At 38.0% G+C, this 13765-nt stretch overlaps 1 protein-coding gene across 2 annotated transcripts in view; it reads left to right on the plus strand.

Annotated features, from left to right (window-relative positions):
• Nucleotides 1-2822: 2822 nt before the first annotated feature.
• The window catches only part of FSHR (follicle stimulating hormone receptor), a 257310-nt gene continuing 246367 nt past the window's right edge, over nucleotides 2823-13765 (plus strand). For both annotated transcript variants that reach the window (XM_056117488.1, XM_056117489.1), the window contains exon 1: nucleotides 2823-2974. In XM_056117488.1, the coding sequence (XP_055973463.1) occupies nucleotides 2823-2974 (152 nt within the window). The remainder of the gene's footprint in view (nucleotides 2975-13765) is intronic.

Below are 13765 nucleotides of genomic sequence, written 5' to 3' on the forward strand. Positions count from 1 at the left end.
ACTAGGTGAAGGAAAACCATGTGAATGATTTGGTTTTAGAAAATGATTTAGCATAATTGACCATATCCACATGATAACCAAGCTCAGTAAGGTCTCTCGGGAGTTCAAGATGCTGCTCTGTCTAGCATTCATTGATTTAAAGAAGGCCTTTGATTCTGTTGAGATGGAAGCAGTCATCGAAACCCTAGCCAAACAGGGCATTCAAACTCAATACATCAGGATCCTCTGTGAGCTCTTTTGAGAATTCACTACCAGGATCTCACCATTCTATAGGGAGGTGATCATTGACGTCAAGAGAGGGGTTCGGCAGGGTGATATCATTTCACTGAAACTCTTCAGTGCCACCCTTGAGAACGTCATGCGATGATGGAAACGGGAAGGAATGGGAGTGAAGATAGACGGTTGGCAACTACACCACCTCTGCTTCGCTGATGACATTGTTCTAATAACACCAAACATCAACCAAGCAGCACAAATGCTGGCTGACTTTGACCATGAGTGTGGAAAGGTCAGACTACAGCTAAATCTCACGAACACAATGTTTATAAGAAACAGTCTTGTTCCTGACATTCAATTCGCTCTCAATGGGACAAACATCTCTGAATGCAACAGTTGTGTGTACCTAGATCGAGAAGTCAACATGACGAATGACCTGGCACCAGAGTTGTGCAGGAGGAAGACAACAACTTGGAATGCCTTCAAGTGCATCGAAGAAATAGCTAACAGGATGAAGAACCTCTGGCTCCAGGCACATCTCTTTGATTCCACTGTTCTTCCTGCATTAACATACACCTCAGAGATCTGTGCCCATTGAAAACAGGATGAGAACGCTATTTGGGTCTCCAAAGAGGAATCAAAAGAGCTATGCTTGGATTATCACATTTCATTCAAATGAGAGAAAGAATCCGGAGTTCCAACCTCTGTTGACAGTCAAGAATCAGGGATGCTGTCTTGTTTGCCAAGGCATCGAAAATCAGATGGGCTGGACACATAATGAGATTTGGAGACGACCACTGGACTAGAGCCATTACCAACTGGATTCCATGGGATGTCAAATGATCGTGTGGCTGCCCACCTATAAGATGGTCAGACTTCTTCATCAAGACCCTGAACAATTGGTTTGAGGCTGTTTGTGTTCCTAGAATGAGCAGACGCCACTGAGCTACACTGGTGGGTGACAGGGATGAATGGAGACGTTACTGGTGCCTGCTCCAGCAAATCGATGAGTAACTGGATGTCAAGTGATCAAGTGACCAAGTGATTGCTTCACACATCAACTGTTGAGTAAAAAGTGTTCACAGTAGTCTAAATTGTTAAAAAATAATGCTACAGTAACAATTAATTAGTTGTACCTAGAAGAATTTAGGAAACAACTTAAATCACCCAATTATTTGCTTTTGATTTTCCCTTAATAATCAAATAATCCATTATTTAATGTCATTTTTGATAAGGCATAAAAGAAGGAGAAAAGGGTGGAAATATGGTAGTATTTTGTCATAACTCAAGTTTCCAAACTAATGATTCAGAAACGATTGTCACTGTCACTGTCACTATCCTCCCATTGTTCATCAATTTGCTCAAGTGGGCCCAGTAATGTCTCCATTGTGAGACTTCTTGTCACTGTGTTTGGCATATCGAATATGTCATGGGTAGCTTGCTAGGATTTGCCGTGAGGGCATGATACTCTTGGTGGCTTGCCAGGCTCTCCGAGAGGGGCAGAGGAATCAAACCCAGCTCGGCCGGGCTGGCAGTGTGCAAGGCAAACACCCTACCGCTGTGCTATTAGTCCATAATTTTAGCCAGTAATAATACATCATTCATAGGATCCTAGAGAAGATTCAGTTTTTCACTCTTCATAGCTCTGGATATGAAAGTAGAAAGTCACTTTCTGAAAGTGTTGCCAAAAGTACCGTACCAAAGAGGTTGGGAACACCAATACAAGTACTGGGGTACTTTTTGTCACTAAAGGAGAATAACATTATATTAAAAGCACAGATTAAATGAACTCATTTGTGCCAATATCCAAAAGGTAGGGGAGATCCTTTAGAACATAGAAATGAAGAAGTCAGAAACAACATCCAAGGGGGTTGGAGAAAGGGAGGGGAAGAGCAGACTCTTGGTATTTATTATATTCCCATTGAAAACATAACCCATTCCTTGATTACTCCAATTACTCAATGATCTCTATGGATAGCCCTGGCAGAGGTGCCTTCCACTGCCACCAATGGGGAACTGCCTGAGGTCCACTAACTCAGTTTTCTACCAATCTCCTAAATTAAGCCATTTTTAAAAAAGTTAATTCCATGAGAGAGGATCAGTAACTGCCATCGTAAGCTTGGATTTTAAGTCCAGTAGGCTGCAGACACAAGTTGTACCAAGACCATGAACAGGTGTTTTTCCCCTTAATAACTCTTAGCAATTTTTATATTTTAGGTTATGTCTTCTTTAGAGAAATCTATCCTATCACATTGTTTCGAGAAAAGAATGATGACCAAGAGGAATATTACTGCAGCTAACTATGTACACAATTCCAGACATACTTCAAGATTCTATGTGCTGTCTTTCTTGGGTCAGAGGATAAGAAACTGAATTGCAAAGAATAAGGGAGTAGCTTATCTTGCCCTAGAAATCACTGCTGGCACACAGGAATTTTGCTATTTGTCTGGAAGTGACCAAAAAAAAAAAAAAAGTCTTAGTGGGTCATGTGACCCTGCCAGCTTTCAAGGCAAATCTCTTCTTATAAGGGTGCTGTGTGAGCCTCTGAAGGCTGGAGGTTTTTCTCTGCAGATGCAAGAGGAAAGCAGGTGGATGGAGACATAAGCATGGCCTTCCTGCTGGTCTCCTTGCTAGCATTCCTAAGCATGACCTCGGGCTGTCACCATCGGCTGTGTCACTGCTCTAACTGGGTTTTCCTCTGCCAAGAGAGCCAGGTGACAGAAGTCCCCTCCGACCTCCCCAGGAACGCAGTCGAACTGTGAGTATCAGAGGAGTGGGAACCCTTGTGTGTCTGGTATTTATGTGTTGAGTGCTATTATTATTTTCACATTTGTCTGATAACCGATAACTGTTTCTGCCTTGAGCAAAAGATTGAATAAAACAAACTCCCCTAACCCAGCAGCCAACTCCCCTGCCCTCTCTAAACATGTTACTAAGTGTTTGTCTCTGCATTTTGCAATGAGAGCAACATGGAAACCTGGATTAAAGGGAGAAGAAAAACTCTTCAGTCTTGTCCATGCACTTGCTTTTAGATTCCATACATTCTTTGGTAGAATCTTAACAAATTAAACAAAGAAACAGGCTCTGTTTGGTAGAATCTCAAAAAGTAAAACTAAGAAAAAGTGAAAACTTAGAATATTGAGAACTGGAGACAGAAAGACAGCTTTGCTTTAATTACAATGTACAATGTATGTCTTCTAAAGATACTAAACTCAAGAATGCTAATGCCATTGTTGGTTCAGAGGCATCGGCAAATAATTCTTGATCTGAGATTCTGCTTCACACGGCAAAGCCAGAAGTTGTGATAGAGGAAAAGGGGTGTGACTTAAAGAAGAAAGAAAATGGAGGTAGCAAGGAAAGGAGAAATGCAAGATGGCCCTTGAAACAATTGGTAAAATGTGATTCTTTAGATTTTCATTCAGCTAATTCAACAAGAAGTAGTTCTTCGAGTTGAACAAGATCTTAGATATCATTTCATGCTATCTCTCTATTTTGCAAATGAAGAATTTGGACACTAGAGAGTAAGGATAATTGCCCAAACTCTCACGATAAATTACGACAGAGGCAAAACTCAGTATCAAACTTTTGAATCCAAAGTGTAATTGATTCTCTCCCCACCTATCCAAAATACTTACTGCATTAAACCAATTAACAGTACAATAACTAGTCACCCTGAGAATTGACAGAATGTGACCCAGAGATCTTAGATAGATAACATCAGTATTCTTATTCTGAGGATTATAAATAGAAACTGCAATTTTGAAGGACCATTTCAAACTTTGCTGTGAGACTGGTGATGGTTCTTATTTTAGAGTACCATTTCAGTTCATTGATTGCTTTCTCCACACATGAATGTGTTGCTTTTCAGATCCAGGGACAAACGGTCACTGACATGGTTTTCCAGTGACTTTTCCCCTGGTTTCTTTCAAGCAGCACTTACAGGGGCAGAAAAATAATAATAATAATGAATAATAGCCAGCTCACTGTTTGGACTGTGCTACAGGAGATGGGACAATTATTCCTGATAATGGGAAGGGTATGCCTATGCACACAGATAGTATAGTTCATTACATCATTGTAAACACAAGGTCAGTATACCTGAGTTTCTCTAAGAAGTTACTTGTTCCCATGTTTGCCACTCAATGCCTCTTTTGCAGACCACAACACCCAAAAGGAGAGAGAGAACACAGGGGATTGCCCTGCCACAGAGACGGGGGGATGGGGGGATGGGGGTGGGAGGGATATTATCCATGGTGGTGGAAAATGGGCACTGGTGGAGGGATGGGTATCTGATCATTGTATAATTGAAACCAAAGCACAAAAAATTGTAAATCTACAACTTTAAAAAAAATAAAATAAAATAAAGGGGGAAAAAAAAAAAAGAATAAAAAATTCTAATTGTTTCTCAAAAAAAAAAAATTATTTTGAACTGAATAAAAACAAAAAAATGCAAAAAAAAAAAAAAAAAGAAGTTACTTGTTCCCAAATGACTCTGAGCAGTTATTTAACCACTTCTGAACCCCCAGTTCTTCACTTCTAAAGTGCTTTTGATCCAACCTGCTAGGTCCCATTATTATAGGTACCAAAAGATACAGTCCCTATTCCCACCATCTCCTTTTTCTGGCCCTTTGCCATTTCTTCCACTGATCCCTTTGGTCAAGCAGTGTGAGCACATCCTAAAGCAAAGGGCCCTAACAAGGCATCCATTGAGGCTCATCATCCCCTTTCCTAAGCTGTTTAATCTCCCAGGGAGACCAGGGAAGGCTTTCTCTCTCTCTCTCTCTCTCTCTCTCTCTCTCTCTCTCTCTCTCTCTCTCTCTCTCTCTCTCTCTCCCTTCCCAACTCTCTCTTCTCTCTCCAACTCGTCTCGTTTCCCCTAGCATCCTGGGGCAATGCTACACCCAGTCAGTACAAAATCAACATAAGAAAGCCCTTCTGACTGCCTATCAGGCTCAAGGCAGAAACACCACCTGGGGTATCCCTCTGCCTTAGTCCAATAACTTAATCAACATCTTAATTAACATCTTAATATTAATTATTTTTGTATGGACACAATAAGAGATAATTGAGTCTTGTATGTTGGGCGGCTCTCCTGGGAACATCTCACCACAGACTCAGACTACAGTGCTCAGACCAGATTAATCTTTCCTAATCCTTGCAGGGTCTGAGTCTAGTTAATACTTTTTGGATCATGACAGCATTTTGTCCATGACCAAGCTCTTAACTTATAGTTAAGCATTATGGCACTTTTGCCAGGCCCATTTCGATGCCAGTGTAGCACATAGCTAACCGCTTATCCTGGATCCATCCAGTCCCTTGTTGGGACCCTGCTTTTGGGGTGCTAAAGAGTTAGGGCAACTGAGGCTTAAGTCGATAACAGATGCCCAGGAAGTAAATATCACTGAGAGACAATTGTTACAAAAGCATAGCATTTACTGTCTTCCTTTGCCTATACAAAAAGAACATTGCTCTGAATTAACTATTCAAAGGACTTAGGAGAAGAGAAAAGCAATATTTACAAGCCAACAGATCACAAAGAAAGAAGTTACAAATAAACACAAAGGAATGGCAGCACTGTGATGAGAGTAACCCAATAAACTTAAGCTCCCTGTGGCAAGGCAGAAAGGACAAACCAATGTTATCCTACACTAAACCTATAAACTTACTGGTTTTCTTTTTGGTTTTTGTTGGACACCACAACAGGATGTGTTTAGGACATTCCTGGTGGTGCTTTGAGGATCATGTGTGGTACTAGGAACCTAACCAGAGTGGGCTGTATGCCAGGCCATTTTCTTTTTCTCCAGCCCAGGGAATTTCTTCAGCAAAAGAGGAATTTTTCTTTGGTCACACATAGAAGACATAGAAAAGGAAGAGAAAGAAAAATCTACCCCTTAACTCTAAACCTCATGTGCTGCAGGTCTGCAAGTAAATGTGAGAGGAACTTTCCTTTTAAAAATGCGAAGTTACAATAAGGTATAAATGACTGAAAAACATTTCTGCCCAAGTTTTTAATTAGGGAATATATATTGTGGGAGAGTTTGTGCTGGTAGAAAACCAGGAACAATTCTCATACTAGATCTGGGCAATCCCTCACTTAAATGTTTGAAATACAGGGCACTATTGCATAGAACAGAATGAGAAAGCAAGCACTAGCCAGTTGCATATAAACATTCTCCCCATCTGAGAAATAAGGGTGGTTGTTTGAAAACTTAAAACATTCTCCCAGATAGTTCATCTTGAGAAGATTCTCTGCTCTCTCATTAGCTAGTTGTAAGTTAATGTTCAAGGTAGTTTGGCTGTAAATATCTCTGTGAGCAGTTTTGTCACATAAGACAGTTTTTTTCTATGAAAGGGGGATAAAATGTATACAAAGGATACTCAAGAGGACATATAAAATGGTTTTCACTGTGTGATTAATTGGCTATAAAAGGATATGATGAATCATAAATCATTCATTACAAAAATTAGAAGGAATGTATTCCTGTGTTTAGAGTAATGATGGCAAGATTGCACAAGAACTTATTATTCTGGGCTAGAGAAAAATAATAAAATCAAAGTAAAATAATAAAATGACACTAATTCGAAATTTCAGAAGGATATCATGAAGCATAAAAGTCAATTAAGAAAAGTTTAAGGCAAGATGCAAATGATCAAACACAAATATGTTTTCAACAATACAAAGTATTTGGCAACTTTAATATTTAGTGTTCAAACTTACAGAAAGTATGAAATCAAAGCCTATTACTTCTATACTAGAAAAGTCTAACACATTATATTGCAAAGAGGTAGGTTTGTATTTCTTTTGCAGAGATAGTGAACCCCAAGTGACATTCAGCTTTATATACAAAAAGGTTAAAGATAGTTGATTGGTTGTTCAGGGGATGAAGTCAAACCAAACCATCAAGCAGTTCTTTTCCCTTTCCCGTCAAAACTGCCTTACAGTCAAGAAATTTCACAGGTGAAAATGCTTGCAGCAAGTTATTTAAAGAAAAACTACCCAATAATGCACAGGAGTAGTAGCAGTTTTCAGTGAGAATGATTGTAATGAAGACGTTTCTGTGGAAACCTCTTGCCATGAGTTGATTTTCTAGATTTCAGTTTTGCAATTTTCTTAGCCAGGTATAATGAGAAAAAGATAAATGTTGTTTGGACTATTAGGACAAATAAAAAATAATTTGTATTATGGTTAAGGTCATTGTTAATTATTAAAGAGCAAACAAAATGTTTAGTAAATAAGATCTCAGATGTATTTGAATGAAAGAGCAATTACTTCTGCTTTCTTAAAAAGATCAAATGAGGATTATCTGGAACACTGGGAGAAGAGAAATAAAATAACTTGTTCAAAGAAAGCTTTCTAATTCACCTTAAGGTTTTCCAAGTTTGGAATTGACGTTAATGATGATCAGGTGCAGGTGGAGGCAATGGCTGGGGTTCAGTGACTCCAATTGCTTCTTTGTTGGGTTCACCTGTTGAAAAACAACCCCTACATTTTACCTTGCACATTTTTATCCTATAGTTTCATCCACCTTGAAGCAGTTTTATTGTATATGTCTGCCAGTTGTTGCCAAAGAGATCTAATTTCCTAGCATCCAGACATACGAATCTTGATACTAAAACAGTTCACCAGTACCATGACAGGCAGGCAGACTCCATGGACTGAGGTCCCTCAGCTATTCATCTTTTGCTTTACATATGGTGCAGGTCAACTTCACAATAGATATTCAAGTATCCTGTTACTGCTCCATCTTTCAAGTGGAAAAAACCAAAGAGAGGAAAAGTTAGCTCTGACAAGTCACTCCTAGACTCTCTGATTGGGAGGAATGGGATTCAAATTGAGCTTACATTTAACTATTCTCTGCATGTTGTATAAAATAAATGTCTGACTCCTGTCATTTCTTTCTATAAATAAAACAGATGTGCATTATAGCAATATCATCCTTCAGGCTTTATGGGGCATACGGTCTTTGTTGCAGTGATTCAACTCTGCCAAATGGGAAAGATGCTGAAAACAAACCAAATGAATGCTCATGGCTGTGATCCAATAAAACTTTGTTTATGGAGCTAAAATTTCTTATTTAGACTATAGCTAAGAGAGGTTAAATAGTTTTGTTTTAAACAGGGTTTTAATTACCTGAAACCGATTAGCACCATGCTCATGTGCTGAGCTAGGTGAGCATGGTAAGGAGGGAAAGGAATTCTCAGCAGTATTTACACATGGGTCCTTAGTTTTGACCATTCAGAGATGCTAGAATATAGCTTCTATAATCCAAGAACCATGGAGTGCAATCTCTGAATATGACATTTTAATTTTTGTTTGATCACATGGGTTCTTGGCTACACAATGGAAGTTGCAGGATATGCTTCACTCCCAGAGTTTCAACAAGGACTGAAAAAGGACAGTGTAAATAAAACACTCATCACTATGACCCTTTGGTGGTGGTTGCTGTTATCTCTGTAGTACTAGGAAATATGCAACAGAGGGTATTCACGATCAAATAAGTCAATTATACAAAACAGAAAAAATACGTATTGAAAAAAATCAATGTATAGATCCCCGTAACTCTTAGATCATAGTCTCCCTTTTAAAAGTAACCTTTATCGAATTGCTAGAGCCATTCTTTATGTGCACTTTTTGTGTAAGAAATGTTTTCTTTTAAGACATTCAATATTTCCCAAATACTTGGGGAACAGGTTTTGTTGTTACCATAGTCAAAGTAATTTTTTTTTATTCCTGACACCCTAGAAACTCAGCCTCACCTGGAGGCAATCCATGAATCTAAATCTCACTTTATTCTTTCTCAAGTTAAATTCCTAAAGAAAATTCAAATACTCATTCTAAATCTTAAACTTTAAGTGACAGTATGGCCACTGTTCTCTTCATCTTCAGCAGGGTCATATGGTCACAGTATTAAGAGAGGAGACGGTGATGACGGGGATTCTCAGCATGGGAAACCCGGGGTACCACATGATACTCATGTTGACCCTGTCCTCAAGTTCCTCTTAATTTGTCTACTCAAGCAACCAACTCTAACTTGTGATTATCTAACTATCTTTCCCCTTTTATTTTTTTTTTCGTCTTATGTTCCTTGTTTCACTATCTTATTTTAGAGCACTCTCTATAACCAATAAACCACTATCAGTTAGAAACTTCAAAGTGTGTAGTTGAGTTTTTCCTCGAGAGGCCCAGAGATCTAAGGGATTGTGTGGAAGTTGTGCACCAAAAGAGAAGCAAAACGCCTTCACAATGTCAATAGATTCTATGAGCTCCAAAAGGGAACTAGTGTTTTGAATGTTTGCAAGCACGTTTCATTATGACAATTTTTCCCCAAGAGCATTTTTTGGGGGGTTGATACTTAGCAAAATGTGTTTTTGGAAACAGATCCTACATTTGGTCTATCCACTGGCAACCACTACAACAAGTTCCTACTAAAGTCAACCTCATTCTGGCTCTAGTTCAGGCTTAGTATCAGCCTTTAGATATTGATGACTGAGAAGTAGCTCTTTAGAAATGTGATCTCTTCTCACAAGAGAGTAGTCTGAGGCATAGATTATAGTAATTAAAAAAAAAAGAAATACCCACCTAAGTACTACTTGTTTTAATATGAACGTGAAAACAACACAATATATTATAAAATTACTATAACCCATCTTGACTCATTTGTTCAGGATTTTTCTTTTGTTTGGTCTTTTTATGGGGGGAAGGTCATGTTTTGTTTTGGGGCCATATCAACACAGTCATGCTCAGGGCTTACTCCTGCTTCTGTGCTCAGTGGTCACTCTTAGTGGACTTGGCAGTCCATATCGGGTGCTGGAGATTAAGCCCAGATTGGCTGTGTGCAAGGGATGTATCCTACCCACTGTGCTATCTCTTCCACGCTCTCATTTGTTAAGTTTTAATGAATTTTTTTCATTAGGTTGATTCACTTTTTTGATTTCCAATATCTAAACTTTTTTCTACACTCTGTTCATGCTGCGACTCAGCAATATTTTTTTAAAGTTACAAACTAATTTGGGGGAGGGGGGAGGAACAACCTAATATCTAAAGCAAGCATTATATAACTATTTCCTAATTTATTTTCTTCCTTCTAGTCTCTCTCTTTTACAAACCAGCCTGTGGACAATTCCATTTTTCTCCCTAAAATGCCAGTGCCACAAATTGCTTTCTCCATTTGAAATCATTCTTTGGTTCTCTTTTCTGATTTTACTTTAGAATTTTATAACAGGAGTCATCTACTATGTAAGGCTACTAGGGATTTGCTTTCAAGCTCCTTTTTTTCCTTTTTGCATTTGTCTATCACTGTGTCCTTATGTCTTTTGCTGACACTAACGTTACTGTTACTTATTTGTACTTTTAATTCAACCTATTGATCATAATCTTGCTTAAAGTTTGCCTCTTTGTACCTTCCCTGACCAATCTATCTTGATTTAACCTGAATGTGAAACAGTTCATTTCCAATTTTATGTTGCTCCAGACTTTTTATGTGTCTTATTTCCTCAACTACAGCTGAAATTTCCTTTGTACTCCTTGTTTCGTCTGATTCAATGCAATGCATGTTGTGGGCACTCCACTATTATCATTTGTAGAACAAATGATACAATAATTCAGGGGGATTACATCTATTTGCTCTATTCCCAGTATTGACGAAAATATTCTTATAATAGATTATTATTGCTCTTCCTGTGGTGAACTACTATGGAATTTGTTGGTTTCCTTGTTTTCCTTGCTTCTTTGCGTGCATGTTTTAAGAATTTGGCTTTGCTATTCTATAATCCATTAGTTTGTTCATAGAGATGCGTAGGTTAAAAGAAAACAAGGTTTCCAAAGTTAAAAGTTGAATATTTGATACTTGAGGTACATTACTCAATTCATTTAACTTAAGTTGTAATACCTGCTTCTTTATTCCCAAAAAGAATATTGAAAGGATGAATGCAATTGCCTAAACAAAATCACTCTAAACCTGGCAGAAATGTTCAAAGAAATACAATTTTTACCAATTAAGGTCAGATGCCAAACTCAGAATGTTAGGTTTCCTGTGTTTCCCAGATGTGCTTTGATTATTGTAGTTCTGTCTGAATATCAAAACCAAACACCCCACTGTGAAGATTGCCCTGGGTGCCCATATTGAGACCCCTACTGTCTTGTTTAGTTCTTTCTTTGAAAGAAACAAATAGCACAGTTTTCATGCGTATGCATACATAATCCTTTCTCTAGAAACAAAACTCTGCACATCTTTCAGTGAGAAATGATATGTCCATGTCCAACATTTGGAATTTAATTGGACTGGGGGTAAGGGAGTTTATATTCCCTGCAGAGGAATCAGAAAAAAAATGACTACAGGAACAGCTGTAGAATGTAGTACCTTGAAAGAGGAAAAAGTAGGCATTATATTTCAGGGAAAGAGTCCTTTAAAGTAAAAGATGAACTCTACCTTGAGAATTGGCTAAGAGCTGTAATTTATAGAGTCATTATCAGCAATTGAAGAGTAGGGGTTTGATAGCACAGAACTGCACTCATTCGGTGATGATAAAAATCCCCTTGTTTACCTAAAAATGAGTGCTGTCCTTCCTCACCCAAATTATCTACTGAAGAAGCTTCAGAAGCAAGATATCTTGGCAGCAAATTGGAAATTAATTTAAATTTTGATTGTCCCTCTCTAAAGCCACTAATTGGGTTACATAGTCAATGTGATTGGACTATACTCTTTTTTTTTAGTTGTTAGATTTAGACATTCCAATTTAGCTTTATTTAGACTAGATTCTAGCTTATATATCCCACAAGGTCAGTTAGAGAAAAAAGTAATTATTTTTAATTGCTAGGGATCTGATTATAATGAGATTTGGATGTTTGTTCTTAATCTGACCTCTCCTTGAAGTATCTCAGAGATGTTTTCTGTCTCTGACCTAAGCATGCCATTACCTTGTTCTTTCATATGAAATATGCCAGCAGATTTTGAAATCTTCAAGAGAAGTGCAAAATATAACCAAATAAAGTAAACTATCTTTGCCATAGACTAAAATTTAATTATATTTTTAGTATTAAAAATGGTTTGAGTCCTCTCTCTTTCATCTTCCCTCCAAGACCTTCTTCAGCAAAAGCAAACAGAGTCATCACAAAATGCTATGACAGAGATAATACTAAATGTAATGTAATCACACAGGTCAAGTTTTATATCTCCCTAATGTCAAACTTAATGGAAACCTTTAAGATATTGGGACCCAAATAGCATAGCTAAGTTTCAATGAAACAGATCAGTTAAATGTGAACTATCAGAGATAAAATTCACCATCCTTTTGGAGTAAGAAATTATCAGTAGATTGGAACATGATTAAAGTAGAATGATGCTGAGGTTGCTTCTAACTATAGTCCTTTGGCTTACAAATACCTTCATAACATACACATCCTCAAACCAAAATGCCTTGTCTTCTGAAGAGTTCAGTACTCATCAATTTCTAAACTTCTCTCATTTCAACTGTGGTATTTGGGAGGATGGAGGATTTTCTTAGGGTCAATAGATATTATACAACAATTATACTACTTTGCAATCCAGTATGGAGAACCTCCAATATTTAATTGTTTACTTTCCCTCTTAATATTTTCCTCTTAGATAATGGAATTTTAAAAAGCCCTTTTGTGAAGGAACTGACTTGAGTTTATAACAAAATGAAGATTGTCAGGATATTAGTGGAACATGTTATCCCAGAATTCTCTTGGAATAAAAACAGGTGAAAAATTCTATGTACAGGAGGACATCAGGTTTGAACATACAGTTTTAGGTGTGGACCCAATAGAAAACCACCTGTCCCTTCTGAAGAAGTCTAGTAAGTTTTGACTTAGAAAATGCCACACATCCCTAGAAGACAGGGGTGCTCGGCTTGTTTCTCTGCATCACACCCTAGAGTTTCTGAGTCGGCTCCTGGGAGAGTACTGCAGTCTTCACTTCCCCTGGCTTCCTGGGTTAGCTGTGGCTGTGGTTTCATTTCTCTATAGATTCCGATGCCCAGACTCCAAATGAATGTACAAAAGTCCTGCATTGGTATAAAATTAAACTCCTGGCCTCTCTCTCTCATCCTGTCTTCTCAGCCTTTCATTTTAATGAACTATTTTCTATTTTGCTCTATGCAGTATCATGCATTCTGCAACGTCCAAATATAACTTGCATTCCTCTACCCAGTGCTATCATTTTCTCCACCCTGAAATACATTCTCCTACTCTAATATTTTTTAGTTTTAAAGCCACAGCAAAAATGCTCATTTTTCAAGATGTTTTCTTTCAACAGAAAATGTTTATTGATTTTACCTGTGCAAGGCTCTGTGCTGGGCACTTGGGAGAAAAGAATCAATAGGAACAGCTAGTGGGTACGCTTTCAGAGCTTCTAAAGAGGTAGAACACTAAACAGGCAATGACAATAATGGTTTTCCTTAGTTTTACTTACAACAATCATCCCCCATACCCAAAATATTCATTGTCAAGGCCACTCTTTGAACAGATCATTGCAAGTTGCTGTGTTCAATCTGAAATCATAAGACAGTAGGAGTATGCAAAGTGGAT

The sequence above is a fragment of the Sorex fumeus genome, unplaced genomic scaffold (assembly GCF_029834395.1).
Source record: "Sorex fumeus unplaced genomic scaffold, SorFum_2.1 ptg000003l, whole genome shotgun sequence".
In the NCBI taxonomy this organism is placed as follows: domain Eukaryota; kingdom Metazoa; phylum Chordata; class Mammalia; order Eulipotyphla; family Soricidae; genus Sorex; species Sorex fumeus.